This window comes from Papilio polytes, unplaced genomic scaffold, assembly GCF_000836215.1.
Source record: "Papilio polytes unplaced genomic scaffold, Ppol_1.0 DF821044.1, whole genome shotgun sequence".
In the NCBI taxonomy this organism is placed as follows: Eukaryota; Metazoa; Arthropoda; class Insecta; order Lepidoptera; family Papilionidae; genus Papilio; species Papilio polytes.
Window position 1 is genome coordinate 160,340 of NW_013528160.1, and position 17,885 is coordinate 178,224.

The following is a 17,885-nucleotide window of genomic DNA, read 5'->3' on the forward strand; positions in this document are numbered from 1 at the left end:
GGGGAGCTGCCCATTGACAAATATACTAATTGCGAAGAAATGTTTTATTGTTCTTAATATAAACCTTGCTGTTGTTCCGATCATATAAAATGGTGTGGCACATGTAAAAAAAATTAAAGACAACTGTGGAGAAAATCTATTTATTCATATTAAAACTTAATTATAATTATCACAAAGTCCTACACAATATTATCACTTTCACCTAACTATTTATATCTATACACCCATGCCAATTCTTTTTAAAAATTCAAGATGAAAAAAAAAACATGATATGCCGCAACTAATTGTTATGTAAGGTAGGCATAATTCTGGGAGTTTTGTAGAACTTGAAAAGAAAGCTCAAATAAATTTTTAACAATTTGCTAAGATACCATTCAGGTATAAAAATATTACAAGATTCATAAAGTTTCGTTATTACAACTGTCATTATAACGCGGGTGCGTACAGTTTGTGAAATCAATGCATATTTACGAAAGACCGCGTAATCCAGTTCAATATTTGAGCAACGATTTTATCCATTGCAGTTGCCCTTGTGTAAATGTGCACATATTATTGCAAATTGGAAATTGCATAATGTCTGTGGACTGCAATGTTATAATTTTAACGAATCTTGTATAATCTATGGTTTCAGGGTAGACATATACTTTTTAGTCTATGGTTCAAGGTAAAAGCAGCTGATTGGCGGGAACGGCGGCGAAAAGTTTTTTGGCTTCATTAACGCAGGCGGCAATGATGTTTTGGAACGCGACGGGCGCAATGTCGCGGATTACGGGCTCCCAGTTTGCGTTGATCACATTTCCGATGGTGTTTGCTGTAAAAAAAATGTTATCTGCCTTACCCATCGTTTTGAATGCTGATAAAATAATATACAAGTGTAATGTTATGGACTCGCTTTACGAGTGTATTATCTCACGTGAATCTTAGTGAAATTGAATCTGTTAATGATGCATGATTGCAATTGAAAGATATATTGTTTAATATGTGATGATCATGTTCTGTATGAAAATGGGCGCATCTGAAAATACTGTTAGAATGGCATATTTCAGAGCATTGTTAAAGAGATGTAGCGAATAAAACTTGAATCCAATGAAAAGATGACGCAGAAACATGAAGTTATGAAAAGGAACATCGAAACACGCTGATAGGATGAGGAGAAAGATCTCGGAAAAATTATGAATGAAAGTCGAACGTACTAGAAGGTACCGAATGGATTCCTTATGAGCCAATAACCGAGCTTTTAGCAAACATTCCGAACCATTCAAAGAAGCAATAACTCCGCAGCGGGGACGCCTGCGAACAGTTTCTTGACCTCGTCCACGCAGTTCTTTATGATCTCCTTTATCGCCGGTGGCGCGATCTCTGACATTATGATGTTCCAGCTTTCGTTAACGAATTTAAGTGTCGTGTCCGCTGAAATAGACCTTGTAAGTAAACAGTTGTGTTGTATGTTTGTTTTGATTATTAAAAATTAGTAGCTTTTTTACAGCCCGAAATTCTCTGCTTTGCATAACGTTTAGAACGTGTCTTAGTAGTTAAATTTTTGTTGAAACACCGTTTCTGTAAGTTCTAAATGATGGTTGGAGTGACCTTACCCAACTCCTTATTTCCGCCAAATAGGTTGGTGAATTTGAACTGTGCGCGGTCCATCTTGTAGCTGTCTTTGTATCCGGTGACCACCCAGTGACCGTCTTTCGTCTCGTAATCGTACTTGATTACGATGTTTAGATTGGCTGGAATTACATTTGATTTCAGTTAACTATGACAGTATTAAGAGCCTACCCAGAGCAGTGACCTATAGTCAACCACGCCGGCCCAGTGCGGACATATCTTTGAATTTCTTAACTTGCAGGTTGTATGTTTTCTTTCATAGTAAGATTGTTGGATATGAAATTCGAAAAACTAAAATTAGATTATTTTATGTCAAGTTGTTTCTGAGTACAGTTTACTCACTTATCTTGATCTTAGCTTGTCCATCGCCCCTGATGGGCAGGATGAGTATCTGACCGTCCATCACGTAGTTGGCCTTCAAGGTCACGTTCGCAGTGAAGTCTAACACGGCTTTGCCTTTCTCTGTGTTCATTCTGGAAAAGAACATTGTTGTAAACAATATTAGTCTCTTAAATAGACTCTATAAAATATAGTATTGGTCTTTCCCTACAAATATTTCTATAAATATTATTTTTTATAACATTATTGTAAAATACACAAACCAAATTGCTCCTCGAAATATGCAACGAACAAGGTAAGTTGTTCAAGTATCTAACAGATGAAATTAAATTACAGAAGCGATATACTGACTTGTAAGAGTTAACTTTAAAGTTCCTGAGTCCAGTGACGACGGTGTCAGTGAAGGTAAGTTTAAGAGATGGGTTGTCGACCACCACGGTGCCCAGCTGCACGGGGTCCAGCGACGCTATACCCAACTCCGGGATCCCGTCCGCGAACTTAGGTCCCGCCAACTCTATAGACTTCTCTATGCATTGGTTCATGTTTGGATCCTTGATCGAACATGGCTTGATGAAAGGTGCTAGAAGGAAAGATAATTCTCAAATTGTATCGTAGTAATTACGCAAGTACTGGAGTTCGAATCTCGACTGGGATTAAATATTGTAAAGCATCTAACTTTCAATTTATTTGCCTTTAAAAGATTCGGTGTTTGATTTTATTTCTAGGTATTTTAAATATGCTGTCAATTAAAACAAATCGTTTATTACATGGGTTGCATAAGATCGTGTTTCCGGTGGCAGGTCGCGTCCATTTCGTCAAAGAGTTATAGACAATGAACATTTGTTGCAACTGTTCCGCTGCAACGCAACGCGGGATATTACAGCCACATGATATACAAATAGGACATCACTAGTTCTGCATTTTATCATTACTTATACTTCACTATTATATCAAATCTTGAAACAGTTTATAGACCAAGTTCTAAAAGATACACTAGTGGCAGCTGTTCTTATGGGAATGTATTCTCTTGTCTCGTTATTTAAAGAAACGTTGAATTGTAGCATAAAGTTTCGATTTGTCAACACTGTTGTGCAATGTGCAGTACCGACCGGGTGCGACCGGAGTTGCCACACGCAATGCACCTGATAAAATACGATAATGTTCATATGAACATATATTTAATTAAGATAATTCATATATTGAAAATTAAAAACAAAGAATTTGTAAGCTGTGGAAGAAAATATCACGTTGTATGCTAGTAGCGTAAGATTTTTTTTTAATTCAGTGTTCATAAGGTATTCCTGTACTTCATCTGTAAAGATGCTGTAACTAGAGTTATTACTGGTTAGATTTCTGTGATTGAAAACTAGTTATTTTGTTGTGCTTATTACATCCCAAGTTCACTTAACTCCATGATTATTCTTCAAGTAAACATCTTAACGACAACTTGGCATCACTTGAGAAGGGCAGCGGCGGCGTGACATTGAGCCTACAACCTTCTCAACCTTACATAACTAACCTCTATTTCCTTTTAACATACTTGCATAATGGGATTTGAACATTGCTCTAATATAGACATCTATACGTGGCACAGAAATATATTATATGTATCTTACATTATTTAACAATATCACAAAACAAAAATATTGTATTGATTACACGAGAAACCCATTGTTTATAATGTTTGATTTCTAAAACTTTTAGTTCTTGTTAAGTACTAAAAAGTTTCCCCATAACTCGGGAAATAAGGAATTATGACAAATGGTAATCTTTAGGTTAGTTGCGGCCGACCTTAATTTTGATAGCGCTGGGTTCGAAATCTATACTAATATTATAAAGAGGAAAGATTTATATTTTTGTATGTATTCGATTCACGTAAAAACTATTGGGTCGATTTTAAAAATTCTTACACCATTAGACAGGTAATTTATCTGTGAGTAACATAGGTTGTGGTTTTTATTATTTTTCGATTTCACGCGAATGAATTCGCGAGCTGGTCTTTTAATACAGGTCTTTTAATAAATCTTATACAGATAACACATGTTTTTGTGTAATTGCTAACAACTTGTAGTTTTATTCTACATTCCAGTCTGGTAGGGTGCGGTTTTGTTTCATATTTAAAAAAAAATTAAAACATCAAAGGTCAAACATAACCTAATGTTAACGAAAGATTTTAAAGTTTATCTATTTCTATTTACATATGCGTCAATACATCTTGATAAGTAGGCGTTTATATAAGCAATAGGTTGTTGATTATTTTATAAATATTTATACACTTTTGATAATGATAATAATCTTCTAGGCACAGTTTCATTAAACGTAATATTAGTGGTAAAATATATTTGTGTTTTGCTAAAGGCGTAATATTTTGTTAAATAAAACGGCATCTACAGACTCTTGTTCCGTACTCTTTTTTGCACTGTCAGTTGTTTATTTTTTAATTTTTCTGCATTAGTTATTTCCTTTATGTAATTATGGAAATATCATTTTTTATATAGGAATATTCTTAGTATATATTATTATTTATTACGCACAAAAAACTACCTATGCGTCGGAAACCAGAAATTTTTACCAAATTTCAACACGATGCGAGTAGGCTTAACCTTTGCAGAAATATCGAGTAAACATTAAAAAAACCACATGAATTTATACCACGGAAACCGTAAGTATTTCCGGGATAAAAAGTTCTTTCAGACTATGCTCTATATGTGTGTATATGCCGTATTACAAGGAGATTCATTCAGTCGTCTAGGCTACAAACTCATTCATCCATCTACGTAGACTTTCGCATTTTGTTATAATATTAGTAAGTATGAATTGTCATTGTTTTTTTTTCTTATAATGATTTGCTATTGTCTAGTCACCCCTAGGTTAGGCTCCAAGTTTCTCAGAAGGAACGTAAGCTGATGATATAAGAATAGTAATTAATTTGTACAAGCTTACATCATTTTCATTTGTAAAAAATCCAAGAAATAAATAATTACCGTATGCTATTTTTCATTTACTCAGTCAACATTTGCATCATTATGTATTCAAATAGCGTATGATTTGAACTAAAACTATAATATCATTATGTACTCGGAACATATCTTTCTTTATGACTGCATCTCAACACACAAAAACACATTTATGTGTCACCTTTTTGCCCGCGACTTCGTCCGCGTCTATTTAAAAAAAACAAATGTGAGTAGCCTATATGTTCTTCCAAATTCCAGTAATCCGTTCACCAGTTAAGACTACATCATCATCAACTTGCCCTTATCCCTTATAGAGGGTCGGCACAGTATGTGCTGCTCTTCCATACATCTCTATCAGCCGTCATATCTGAAACCACTCCTTTCTGACTTTTTCACCAGTTTAGACTACAAACTCTAACAAACATCCATCTAAACTTTCACATTTATAATACTCGTATTAGTATGATAGTATGATTTGCTAAAATAAACATCGTTCTGGACGTTTAAAAACATAATGTTAGTTTTATTGCTTATACGAGTATATCTGTATAAAACATTACTACTAAAAAAAATAAATGTTTTTCAATATCTTTCGAAGCAAACCAGCCTAATTTAAAACGATATAATAATGCCAAAAAAATGTTAAAATGTTAATTAACAGTTCGAGAGTGTATAGAATATTAACTAGCCAACGGATATATTTTTATTTAAATATCAATTTAAGAGGAAAATTGTCCTTAGTCAACCGTCAACCGTGACCATAACACTTGATCGAACTTGTTATTTTTTAATGAATTCAAAGATTGGACGTCATTCACAAACTTTATAAAATACTAGTTTTAGTCCGTGTCTCCGCCCACGCTGAATTAATAATATAAAAGTACGTAGCCTATTTGTTTTTTCAGGCTGCTCTATATCTATGCCTATCATTTGATCCGTTCTGTCATTTAGGCGGCAAACTCTAACAAACATCCATTCATTCGTCTAAACTTTCGCATTTATAATATTAAAGGAAGTAAGACTGAATTTAATTTGGATTATTTTTTCAGTATAATTTTGGTATACAAGCGTCTGAAAAATTCACACGATTAATTGTTTCCTTTAGTAAAAAGATTTACGAAAAAATGTCGATCATCGGATCACAGATTATAAAAACGTGTGAGTGAAAAAATAAAGAAAAAGGCGTAATTAGTTGTATTTATCCTCTATAATCAGAAGACGTAAGATAGAAATTATATTTTAATGGGCGATAGACAATAATTGTTGCGACAGTAGTTATTGTTACAAGATAATGAGGTTGTGTAACCTATAAGTATTTAATTCAATAGATATTTATATTTTTATAGATACATCCGAAGTACAAAAGTGAGGTTAAAATTCCCCCAGAGTCTTATAATTACTCTAATGCTTATAATCACTTAATTCCTAATAATGCATATATCTAGGCGACTTTCCCAAGTTTTCTTTAATCAAAAATTGAATTTAGAATTTTAAAGACATTTTTTTTCTAATTTGTTTTAATGGAATTATCTTATTTTTTAATCTGTATTAAAAAGTAAACTCACGGAGGCTTCCCGCCATAACTCCCGCCGCAAGATAAATTACCGCCAAAATATACACTGACACAGCCATTGTTAATTTAAAATTAATAATACTTTAAGCCTACTTATGTGACGCTATGTTCTACACTGAGCTGGATTTTTACCGAGCCTGTCTTTTATATGTTACGCAAATATACAAGAAGTTGTGTACAGTGAGCAACGCAGAACATTCACATGTGTCGACTTGTACTGACCAGTATACGAATAAGGTACAAATTCCATTGTAGCGAATTTAATGGTTAAGATCTAACTTAACTACTACTAAATTTAATTATAACTTTACTTTGGAAACTGCTCTTGATGCTATAATAAAGGGATTTTGTATATATGCTTTAAAAGGTCCATTGCATTAAAAACTCCTTACTGAAATGTATGGAACCGTTGATAACATTTCAAAAGCTAGATAAAATATTACTTCTTGAATGCGAAAGATTAGATGGATGGACGTTTTTAGTGTTTTGTAGCCATAGACGCTGAACGAATCTCGATGTGGCTTGGATGTAGAGGATAGTCTGGAAGAACACATGCTATTTGCTTTTGTTTTTTTTAATTCCACATATACGTAGTTATGGGCATAAGTCCTAAATAATTATTACATACTACAATAGCCTTTATTTACAACGGGAGAGAATTCAATTTTCGAACAATTTTCGAATAACCAATAGACACTTAACAACTTTTTGTTATAAAAGTGTAGTTATCTAAGTAAGTGTGTTTTAAATTCTAACATTGAAAATATCGTGATTGTAATGACAAAATTACTCTATTCATTAATCTACAGCGCAGTTTTATTTTGAGTAAATTTGAAAATTGCTAGCATTAGAGGTTATTATGTTTGAATAACAAAAAACCTATTATAAAGAAGTTTTTATCAACAGAGTTTTGTATGGCATAAAATAATGGCAATTTTCGTAAGCTGGAATGTCGTATTCTCAATACTACATATATGTAGTATATGTAGTAAATATATTTAGGGTTCATCAAATTGTAAACACAATTATCAAAACTATTTTTTGAAATGACTAGCTGTTCCCGTGCAGCTTCATCGGCATGAAATTATGAAAATTTTATTTTATTATTTACATTTCTTAAATTATCAATAGCAAATGTCAAAATGTCTTGACACGAGAAACCTTAGCAATCTCGCTTTCTTGATGTTGGCAGCAACTTATGGTCTCTTTCCCACATTAGGATTTTATCCAAAATATTTACCCCCTAAGTATAATGTCGTGAAAATATATAGCCTAATGCGTGGCGTAAATGTAGGGCTTTTTGTTAAAAAAAATTGTTAAAAAATATGCAGTAATTGCTGACATCTTAGAAGGCAACAAAGAAGTGTGTATTTACGCTTTATTATAATAGTACAGAAGTATAGATAGTATAGATGCTCTAATTTTAGGCTTCTTTCCCTTCCCGCCCTTTTCTTATAAGGAAAATGTATTTGTTGGAAAAGGGGATGCTTAGGAAAGGGAAATATGCTTTTTCAGTGCATCTTCTCCGTCGAATAAAGGAAGGCAACGCATCTGCATTGTGTAAGGGCAGCGGTCGCTTAGCTATTACGGTAAATTTAGATGTCCACTTGCTCGTTTGTCACATAGTGATATAAAAAAGCATACTATGAGTTTGATAGACTTTTTATGTATTCGCTTTTGAATGTTACGTAACCATAACGTCAGAAATAAGCGTAGTGACATAAACGACCGATGTTTTTAATTTTAAGATGACAAGAAAATTGTTACTAAGCGGACAGATGTTACCAATAAGGATAAAATATCTTATTGAATAAGAATGTTATAAAGTACGTTATGTTACAAATAACTAGGTCTTAATTTATATTCATTATTATGTATTAATTTTTTACCCTCACAACATATACGAGACAGGTATATGGCTGGTTGAATCATTTGAACTTGATATGTCGATTTATCCTCAAGAAAAACTTTAAAAAACAATGAAGCTAAAACAGCTTTTATTGAGGTACGTTGCAAATATTTCTACAGAACCAAATGTTCTCTAAATAATTCACAAGTTTAGTTATTTTAATGATACTATAATTAAAGACATCGTTTATTTCGGACACAATGGTATTGCAGGTTATATTAATTTGGTCTCATTACGTAGTTGAGATGTCAGTTTGCGCGGGAAATCGCACAGATTAACATAACATTCATTTTATTAAGATGAACTACGAATTCACATATGTAATATTTTTTCGAAGGATAAATATTGTCGCTTCGCATTCATGTAATTACTTTAATTTCTCTTGTCATAGACTAAATACCATCATCAGTATGTTCAGCCGTCCAAGTTGGCAATATATTTTATTTAAAAAAATCAGAACTGTCAATACTGCGTTAAACTTCTTACATCAGTCGATTAAGGTTGTCTTGATCTAAAGTCCAAGTAGCATCTAACCATCACAACTCTGAGTACAAAACCAATATCTATCTGATATTTTATTATAATGAACGCGTCATTACATCGAGTACTTTATCTTTAAAAAAATATTTATTTAGTCGTATGTTTGCATGTACATATTGTTTTTTTACCTTTCAAAGTGACTAATATGTTATCTAATGTAATTTTGGATATTCAAACGACAAACAATGTGTTTAATGGAAAAGTACTTTATTTATATCCGTAAATATAATCGACTAATACGATATTGTCTTGACTGTTATCAAATTGAAAACAACGACGAAATGATCTATACTAGTTAATAATATGAAGGGGAAAGATTTGTATTTTTTGACCGACATCAAAGTAATAATAATTGTACAAGACAGGACAGGACTATTGCTGCCAATAGACCTGATATAGTAATAATAGATCGGTCTGAGAGTTGTGTAATGTTAGTCGATGTCACTATCCCACATGACGAGAATCTCGTGAAAGCCGAAAATGAAAAACTATTAAAATATTTGGATTTGGCTCACGAGATTAGCGCCATGTGGCGTATGAAATCGACTACCATTATTCCGATAGTCGTTTCGGCACACGGGCTGATAGCGAAGAGCTTCGACCAACACCTCAAGAAGCTCTCGCTAGACAGTTGGATTAAGGGCCCGATTCAAAAGGCGATTATTTTAGAAACCGCACGAATAGTGAGGAGGTTCCTGTCTCTGCAGCCCTGACCACTGGTTGCTTGAGTCATCGGATTCCGCAGCCGGTGGACTTACTATTTTTTTATATAATATGTTTTATTTTGTTATTTTTTTAAGAAAATCATGTGAAATGTATTATATATAAAAATAAGAGAATAAAGATTGTACAATATAGACATAACAGTTACAATAAAATAGGTTTACTATTTTCAAGGAATTATTTCGTTACTTTTTAGCGTACTGTTTTTTTTGAGAATATTTTGTTTTTAGTGTATTTTGTATGTATTGAAATAGTTCAAAAACTACTGGGCCGATTACAAAACTTTTTTCATCATTAAAAAGCTACGTTATCGCGAAACATAGGCCATATTTTATATTATTTTTAAATTCCACGTGGATAAAGTCAGGAACAGCTCGATATTTCTTCGGATATCAAGCTCTAACCCTGAAGAAGGACCTCCAAAGGGTATAAAACTAATTGGTACATACACCTAATGTAAAATATAAGATAATCCGCGATCTCTCATATCTCACAAAAGGTTTAATAAGTTAATTCCTATTTAGATAAAATTAATTTAAGCGTTGAATGCTTTTGTATGGATGAACCATTTGTTTTGTCAACGAACGAACTCGTAAATATATACCAGATTTAAAAATTCTATAGCAAATAAAAGGAAATAGAATAGTATTTTAGTCCTAACGAAGAAGTTTTATCTGTTGGGTACAGATTATAAATTAAAAAAATTCACTGCACAATACTGTCGTGATCGCATATTGACCTCTTTAGCGTTCAGTTAGATAATTAGCTCTTAAAACCCAAGTATGACACTTGAACCTTGTCTGTTAGCGTCTATTTTTCTTTAAAATCAATAACCAGTAAGTATTTGCGTCAATCAACAATTTTGCACAAAGGAAATTGCTGGCATTTGCATTTTTTTAAAGTTTGCAGTAAAAGTTCATTACACTTGAGCGTTGTGTCAACTTTATTTGACCTTTGTGTAAAAAATTAACAAATACAATAAGGTGCAGAATACAATAAATACTTTCTTACCTAAGTTTGGTGTCAAAAAACTGCAAAATTTGAGGACTATTTGAGGTCACTGGCTTCCTTTTTAAATCTAACATACTCGTATAATGTCAATAAAATTTATGGTTAACTAAAATATTCCATTGATATTTTATGGCAAGGGTTAGGACAAGACCAGTGTGTGTTGGTTGTTTTTTAGGTTTTAAATGTGTTACTAAGAATTATTTTACATTACAAAGTTATTCACACGAAAACATTATAAACATATGTCTACTTCCCATCATAATAAATGCTAGTCTATTAATATTGAAAAACATGCATTTGAATAAGAATTACAAACCATTAAAGTGTTTGGAAACCTTTATTATTGAACACTGCTAAATGAGTCGATCATTAAGTCCAGGAATAAAGCGCCTTTTAAAATACAATAGCAAGGTAAGGCAGTTAAGAACCAATGCTCTTTGAAACTGAAAGTGTCGTTTAGTCTCCGCGTCATAAATGAAAATAATTTACATGGTTATGTTTGTTCTTCACATTGCGCATATTCGCCCATGGAAGATCAATTTTAATTATTTTAGAGGTTATTTTCTACATTTAATTAGAAGGAAGAATTGTTGTTAACATTTTGAATGAAACTTAAATGTTGTATTTGTTGTGTGGTCGCGGCCTGTCTTCGAATCAATATATTTCTCTCTGCATTATATTTACAAAGGAGAATGTCGTATTAATTTTGCGGCTAGACACGACCTTTTAGCAACATCAGAACAATGGGACCGTTACATTGATAGATTTGTACGTAAATACATGTTTTTTTACTTAGTTGAAATGAGGTACTGGGAAAACCGCAGTTCGATAGTTCACTCCAAGCAAAACTATGAAAAACCCAAGATTTATGGTCCATCACTACCAGCTGGATTGGTTAAAAAAATTCGTAAGATTAAAATCAGGAATTATTAAAAGTTACAATAATAGTCAAATTTTAATGTTATTTATAGTATCATATAATCTAACAAATAATGGTTTACTTTAAAATGTATTTTAACTGTCGAATTCTGTTGTGTTTAAATTAAAAATAGAGACATCACTATGGCCTTTCCTTCTTCTTTCAAACAATGCGTCATACAAAGATCTATTTGGGCATTCATAAACAATTATTTTAATTGATGTAAACCGCAAAACCTACACTCGAAGGTACAGAGTAATTTAATTTTAGTCATCATTATCTTCCTTGCCTTATCCTAGTATCACGATAAGATCGCAAACGTGCAAGCGGCCACCTGAATCCATCAAAAAGGCGAAGCGACTGCTGCCCATAGACATCCGCAATTGCAGATGCGTTGCCTACCCTTATACGACGGAGGAGGAGACGCAAATAAGAGGACATTTCACCTTCCTATGCATCTCCTCTGCCGTCAAATCCACTTCCCCTTCCCATCCTCTCCTTATAAGAAAAGGGTGGTAAAGAGTAAGGGACTTAAATTAGGCCTCCGGCACCACACTCATCAGACGAAACACGGAATTGCTTCCATTTCACGCCTGTCTTCTGTGTGGTCGTGGTATTACACCGGGCGTCCCGGACCATTCGTGCTATAATGTTAAAGCGGGCACTACCACTGTAGCTAGCTAGTTACAGAATAAGGAGCGTTTATTATTTATTACAGTGTTTGTCACACTATACGCTTTGTAATCAAGAGGTCTTAAGATTGATATCTGTAATGTACCAATGCTTTTGATTTTAGAAATATTGTTTGATGAAATTCAAGGTTTCTAGTTGTCCCGCCAGGGCGGACTTAGTAACTTATAATAGTTTGTAACAGAGTTGTCTAAATCTGGAAGGAGGTTGTTTACGAGCTGATAACAGATTTAAATGAAAGCGTACATTATGAAAATGTATATTTAATTCAAATTCTTTCTTTAATTAAATACACATTTACAATCGATTGTTAGTATATTTTTAGATGACGACGGCTCTATAAATATAATGTTTGTTTGTGGATTGTTACACTACTGTCTCCGTATTTAGTAGTTGGTAGACATGAGGTTGCTGGTGGTAGCTGTCCTGGGGTCGCTGTGCGCGGTGGAAGCCAGCCTTGGTAAGTTACCTGCACATTAATTATAATAAATTTAAAGCTATGAAATTGCTAGATAATGTTTAATAGTGAATTAAAAATCGCATAATAACGTATTTGTGATGTTCGAGAAATACAAATATTCGTATACTAGCTGTCGCCCGCGACTCTATCCGCGTGAAATTAAGAAAAAAACAAAAGTGATTAGACTATGTGTTCTTCCAGACTTTCTACTACATCTATACCAAATTTCATCGAAATCCGTTCAGCCGTTTAGGCTACAAACTCTAACAAACATCCATCCATCCATCTAAACTTTCGCATTCATAATATTAGTATGATTTTTGTTGAGAATACGAAACACACTTGAATATTTGGCTACTGGACACGTTATATTACTTCTTAGAATTTTAATGCAAGGTCTAGATTTTCTCAGAAGAATTTCTTGTTTTTCATTTGGTCATAAATCACGTTAACATAAATCAATAGTTTAACAGATGTTTTAGTATGCATTGTTATTTGTTAAAAACAGTAAAGACAAAGTAATTTGATGTTTTCCAAAAAGGAGGTGTCAATGCTCCAATGGAATATTGTGAACTTTCCTTGTTTATTTAAAAGGTTGGTGACTCGACGCTCGCTACCTCTTCCTGGTCACCCTTGGCCCTTGACTTTACACTATTAAACTTTAAGGACAAAGAGTAAAGAATACATTTACACGTCAATTATTTTTTTTTAATATTTTACATTTTAAATTATATTAAATACATAAACATATACTTTATCCTGTAACTATTTATTTAACTAAGTTTTCTTCTAATCTGTATTAAAATTAGATATTTTTGAATCGTAAATAACTCATTTTTTCTCTGTTTATGAGTTATAGAAAATAAGCTGTCTTTTATTTTAAACATATGTACATTACTTTTTCTTCTACAAATACCGAAATGTTTTTATACAAGTATAACTCCAGTGTAAACAGCAACACATTGTATTCCAGCACCGTTCATCACGCCATGCTACGCGCGGGACTCAAATTGCTTGCGGGCGTCGACGCAGCGCGCGATCCCCGTGGTGGCGGCGGGGCTGCCGCAGTTCGGCATGGTGCCCCTGGACCCCATGAACTTGGACGGCATTGTGGCTGACCAGGCCGGCCTACACATGGAGTTCAGGAACACCGTAGTTAAAGGATTAAGGAATTGCGAAGTGCTGAGAGTAAGGTGAGTGCATACTTTTATGTACCACAATTATACCTCGTTGCCGTATATAATTTAGAACCATTTTACACTCAGAGTACTTATTTAAGCGCTATGGAAGTCCTAGCGTATGAAGTTTCTATTCAAATTAGATCTACCCGTTCAGTTTGGCATACGACGTTCTTTTGTCAGACGCCAGTCGTCGCGTACGCAGCTGGAGGTGAAGTGCTCGGTGACGCTGGCGGGCGACTATCGCCTGGGCGGGCAGCTGCTCATCGTGCCAATCGAGGGCCAGGGCAGATACAAGATGAAAATACGTAAGTCATTTGCTCAGCATTCAATAATTTTTAATTTTAATCGTAACATAACAAAGAAGATCTTTTGATATGGTGTTTTTTATGTTATAAAATGGCTAACGAGCGAGCGGCCAACTGAATTCGCCGAAAATTCGAAGCGATCGCTGCCCATATACATCCACAATTGTAGATGCGTTGCCTACCCTTAATGAAGGGGAAGGGGACGCACATAAAGAGGATATTTCCCCTTCCTGTGCGTTTCCTCCACTGTTAAACCCAGTTTCCCTTTCCATCCTTCCTGTATAACAAAACGATAAGAAAGTAAAGAGACTTATATTGTCTTTCTCGAAAAGCCCATTTTTAATATGCTATACTCGATTGCTGTTTTGCTAGTCGGTATATTGGAGAGATTCTGAAACTAATTCGGTTTAAATGTGACAGGTGACATCCTGGTGAAGATAGATTTCCGCGTGGGCGAGCACTACCAGCGCGGCCAGCGCTACTGGACCGTGGAGAACTGGCAGCACTCCGCTGAGGTCCTCACCTCCGCTGAGTTCCGCTTCCAAAACTTATTCGGCGGAAACACACAGCTATGTAAGTCTGATTTTGTATTCTTCAATAATTCCATAATTATAATTAAATGTGCCTTTAAAAGTTGTTAAGCAACGTTTTCCATTGAAGCTCATCTGCGTTATATATCTTCTTTCATTTGCATTTTGATTCTTTCATAGTTCTGTATTGTTTATTAATAATTCCCCAAAAGTAAAATTTAAACAAACATACCTTGTTTTAACAGTTTTCCAAATAATTATTCTTAAATTATACATCATATTACCATTTCAAAGAAAAGTTAAGTTTTGCTTTATTCAGATGTTCCGGAATAGAATTGGTAGTTAGAATAGTTCTATAATTATTGTATTTTGTTACCGTTTGCAGCGAACACGGTGCATGAGTTCGCGAACAGCAACTGGCGCGACATCTTCCAGGAGGTGTCGCCGCCAATCGTGGAGGTGATCGTGTCGCAGATCGTGGGCGAGGTGCGCAAACTGTTCAACGCAGTGCCCGTCTCCGAACTCAGCCTCGACTGATTATATTGTTTATCATTCATATTTTTCAAATAAACTATTACTTTACTCATATCTAATGTGTTTACTTAATGACCAGGGCTTCTTGTTATGCAAAAATATAATCTTCTTTATCCGTATCAACCTCTTTGAAGCATCAATTTCAAATAAATTCAAGCTTAAGCAGACGTCAACCTTTAACACCAAGAACCCAGCGTCTAGCGCGGATTTTTAAGAAGTAACGAGTAAAGAAACATTACTATGGTTTGCGAAATCTTATCTTAATATAGAAGCACTGAAATATTTTATTAGTGATGTCCATAATAATATCAGTCGGCGGTCAAAGAGTAACTAACGAACACGTAACTAGACTGTGTTTAACGATATTTTTTAGCGTAATATAGTAACTATGTGTTCTTGTTTTGTGGCAGTTGTAACTCAGCTGACCATAAATGTTTGCATATTTTTATTTACTCATCGACACCGGGTTTCCGTAATTGGTAAGAATTGAACAAAGATGATGAAGTAACATTCTTAACAAATGTTTAATGAAAATCATGTCTGTTTTAAGTTATTTTTTGTCTTTCGCCATTTTTTTAGAAGACAAGGAAAACAGACTTTTAGTTGCTATGTTCACTAAGGTGAAAATTATATGTATACATTTTTGACCACATAAGTGATTTTTTATTGATTGCACACTCGACGCTATCCGTTATCTAAACATATTTTTACAGAAGTTCTTTAGTAAATAGTGACAGTAATTTCATCAATTCTCTATTATGATACTTCTATGACAAAGTTACGCGAGAGCAGGTCAATGAGCACATTACCCACCTACCAACATCAAGGTACAAAATTGATGACAAGGCATAGTTCATAATCCAACTGTGACATTATAAATAATGCCTAATATTTATTCCAGCGATTGAAGTCAGGGCTGGATTACAACTGGAAATTTACCTACGTAGTGTGGGTTTACATTTTTGTAGTTGAAATACAGATCTTATTTTGATCGCTGGAATGGGATAATGTAAACCGGGCATTAAAGGTATGTAAGTTTTACGCGAAATTTCGTACAGAACTCGCGAAGAAAATATCGTTAAAATATTTTTATCTGCATTTCAAAGGGCATTGAGGTTATGCGCAATAAGTGTGTTGTATTTTTTTATATAATGGTAACATTGGCTCCGTTTGGTCAATGTCTTTAAAAAATTTTCCGTTTTTACAACTAATTAAATGAATAAGGAACAATGATTAAAAGAACGATAACCTGTGGCTTTGAGGCCTTGCATTTGGTCAAGACGTAAGGTCAGTATATTTTGCTGACTCAATCGTAGCTTTAATTATAAAGCACAAAAATACTAAATATGCCATTCAAATTAAACTCAAACTTATGACAGTTTCATTGTAATAGTTTCATCTTTCTCCTTATCCTACTCGCACAGGGTCGGCGCAACAGGTTCTTGTCCTCCGAAAAAAGTTGAAAAATCATCACAAGTTAAAGCACAATAAAAGTTAATCATAGATCGTCTGCACAGTTACCAACAGATAATGTTAAGAGCGGGAGCACACGTTTGACTCAACCTTCGCATAACTGTTGTGCGATTGTCGATTGTTTCGCAGCCAATTCAACTGTTTAGTTGCACAACTAAAAATCGAGTAGTGTGCGCACCTCCATATAAGGTCCTAGGAATCAAAGCGAGACTAAACAGTTGTGCGTTTAGTTTAAGTTGTGCGCATGCTCTTATTCTATTAGAAAAAGAAGAATTGTAATGTTTTCTCGGAATATTTCGGTAGTGGCAATCATCACCAGCATCACTACATGTCCCCAACGAGGAGCTCGGAGCCTACCCTAATCAGGGGTGACTAGGCCATAGTCAACGACACTGGCCAACTGCGGGCTGGTTGACTTCATGCATATCTTTGAATTTCTTCGCCGATATGTACAGGTTGCATCACGATGTTTTCCTTCACCGTAAGAACGTCGGGTAAATTTTGTACGTACGTAAATTTGAAAAATCGAAAATCACATTGGTATATGGCGGGATTCGTACCCAAGACCTGTAGATTACAAGTCAAGTGCTTAAACCACTGAGCCACCGACGCTCACAACAACAATTTCAAGGCAACATGAACTATAACAGCTTAAAAAGTTCTTAAGATGGTAAAATAATTATCTTCCGATGTGACACTTCCAGGTTGAGAACATCCTTGGCTGTTGAGATGCACAATTTTTATAACTACTTTTCTTTAAGTCGTCCTTTGTTTTGTTTTCCGGATGACCAACTCAGGATATCATTTCTTTTGCCATTTCGAAGTGTAAGACAAACACTATGGCATATTTTACAAACAGATTAACATGTACTTCAAGAAGAAATCTAAATACGAGTATGTACCTTTTTAAATATTATTAGGCAGCTACGATGTCCTGGACATCTAGAGATGCTTTGCCTACCTTTAATGTACGGAGGAGGGGACGCACATAAGAAAGACAATTACCTCTCCCCATCTAACGACAACTCCAATTCCAGGGAAGAAACTTGTGTCTGAGCTGGAGACCCTCTTGGGTGAAGTCTCGGATTGGGGTCGACAAAATCTTGTCGATTTCAATCCTAAAAAGACACAAG

At 34.4% G+C, this 17,885-nt stretch overlaps 2 protein-coding genes across 2 annotated transcripts; one reads left to right on the forward strand and one right to left on the reverse strand.

The window, feature by feature from the left end:
* Positions 1-124: 124 nt before the first annotated feature.
* LOC106109913 (circadian clock-controlled protein-like) lies at positions 125-6,613 on the reverse strand. The gene is made up of 6 exons (XM_013291562.1): positions 6,470-6,613; positions 2,299-2,527; positions 1,951-2,081; positions 1,593-1,730; positions 1,256-1,410; positions 125-811 (listed from the first exon to the last, which is right to left on the reverse strand). The coding sequence occupies exons 1-5, from the start codon at positions 6,534-6,536 to the stop codon at positions 1,259-1,261; spliced, it is 717 nt and encodes a 238-aa protein (XP_013147016.1). The 5' UTR covers positions 6,537-6,613; the 3' UTR covers positions 125-811; positions 1,256-1,258.
* LOC106109912 lies at positions 1,336-15,282 on the forward strand. Its single transcript, XM_013291561.1, has 6 exons — positions 1,336-1,424; positions 12,660-12,729; positions 13,703-13,922; positions 14,091-14,215; positions 14,636-14,788; positions 15,131-15,282. Exons 2-6 carry the CDS (start codon positions 12,672-12,674, stop codon positions 15,280-15,282), a joined length of 708 nt encoding a protein of 235 aa, XP_013147015.1. The 5' UTR covers positions 1,336-1,424; positions 12,660-12,671.
* The last annotated feature ends 2,603 nt before the right edge of the window (positions 15,283-17,885 follow it).

Excerpts from the sequence above, each read along its gene's own strand:
- LOC106109913 (XM_013291562.1), bottom strand. The coding sequence starts at position 6,536 with ATGGCTGTGTCAGTGTATATTTTGGCGGTAATTTATCTTGCGGCGGGA. Across the intron at positions 1,731-1,950 it reads ACAAGCTAAGATCAAGATAA|CCAATCTAAACATCGTAATC; the intron begins GTGAGTAAACTG and ends ATGTAATTCCAG. Across the intron at positions 1,411-1,592 it reads TGGCGGAAATAAGGAGTTGG|CGGACACGACACTTAAATTC; the intron begins GTAAGGTCACTC and ends GGTCTATTTCAG.
- LOC106109912 (XM_013291561.1), top strand. The coding sequence starts at position 12,672 with ATGAGGTTGCTGGTGGTAGCTGTCCTGGGGTCGCTGTGCGCGGTGGAA. Across the intron at positions 13,923-14,090 it reads TGCGAAGTGCTGAGAGTAAG|ACGCCAGTCGTCGCGTACGC; the intron begins GTGAGTGCATAC and ends TTCTTTTGTCAG. Across the intron at positions 14,216-14,635 it reads CAGATACAAGATGAAAATAC|GTGACATCCTGGTGAAGATA; the intron begins GTAAGTCATTTG and ends TAAATGTGACAG.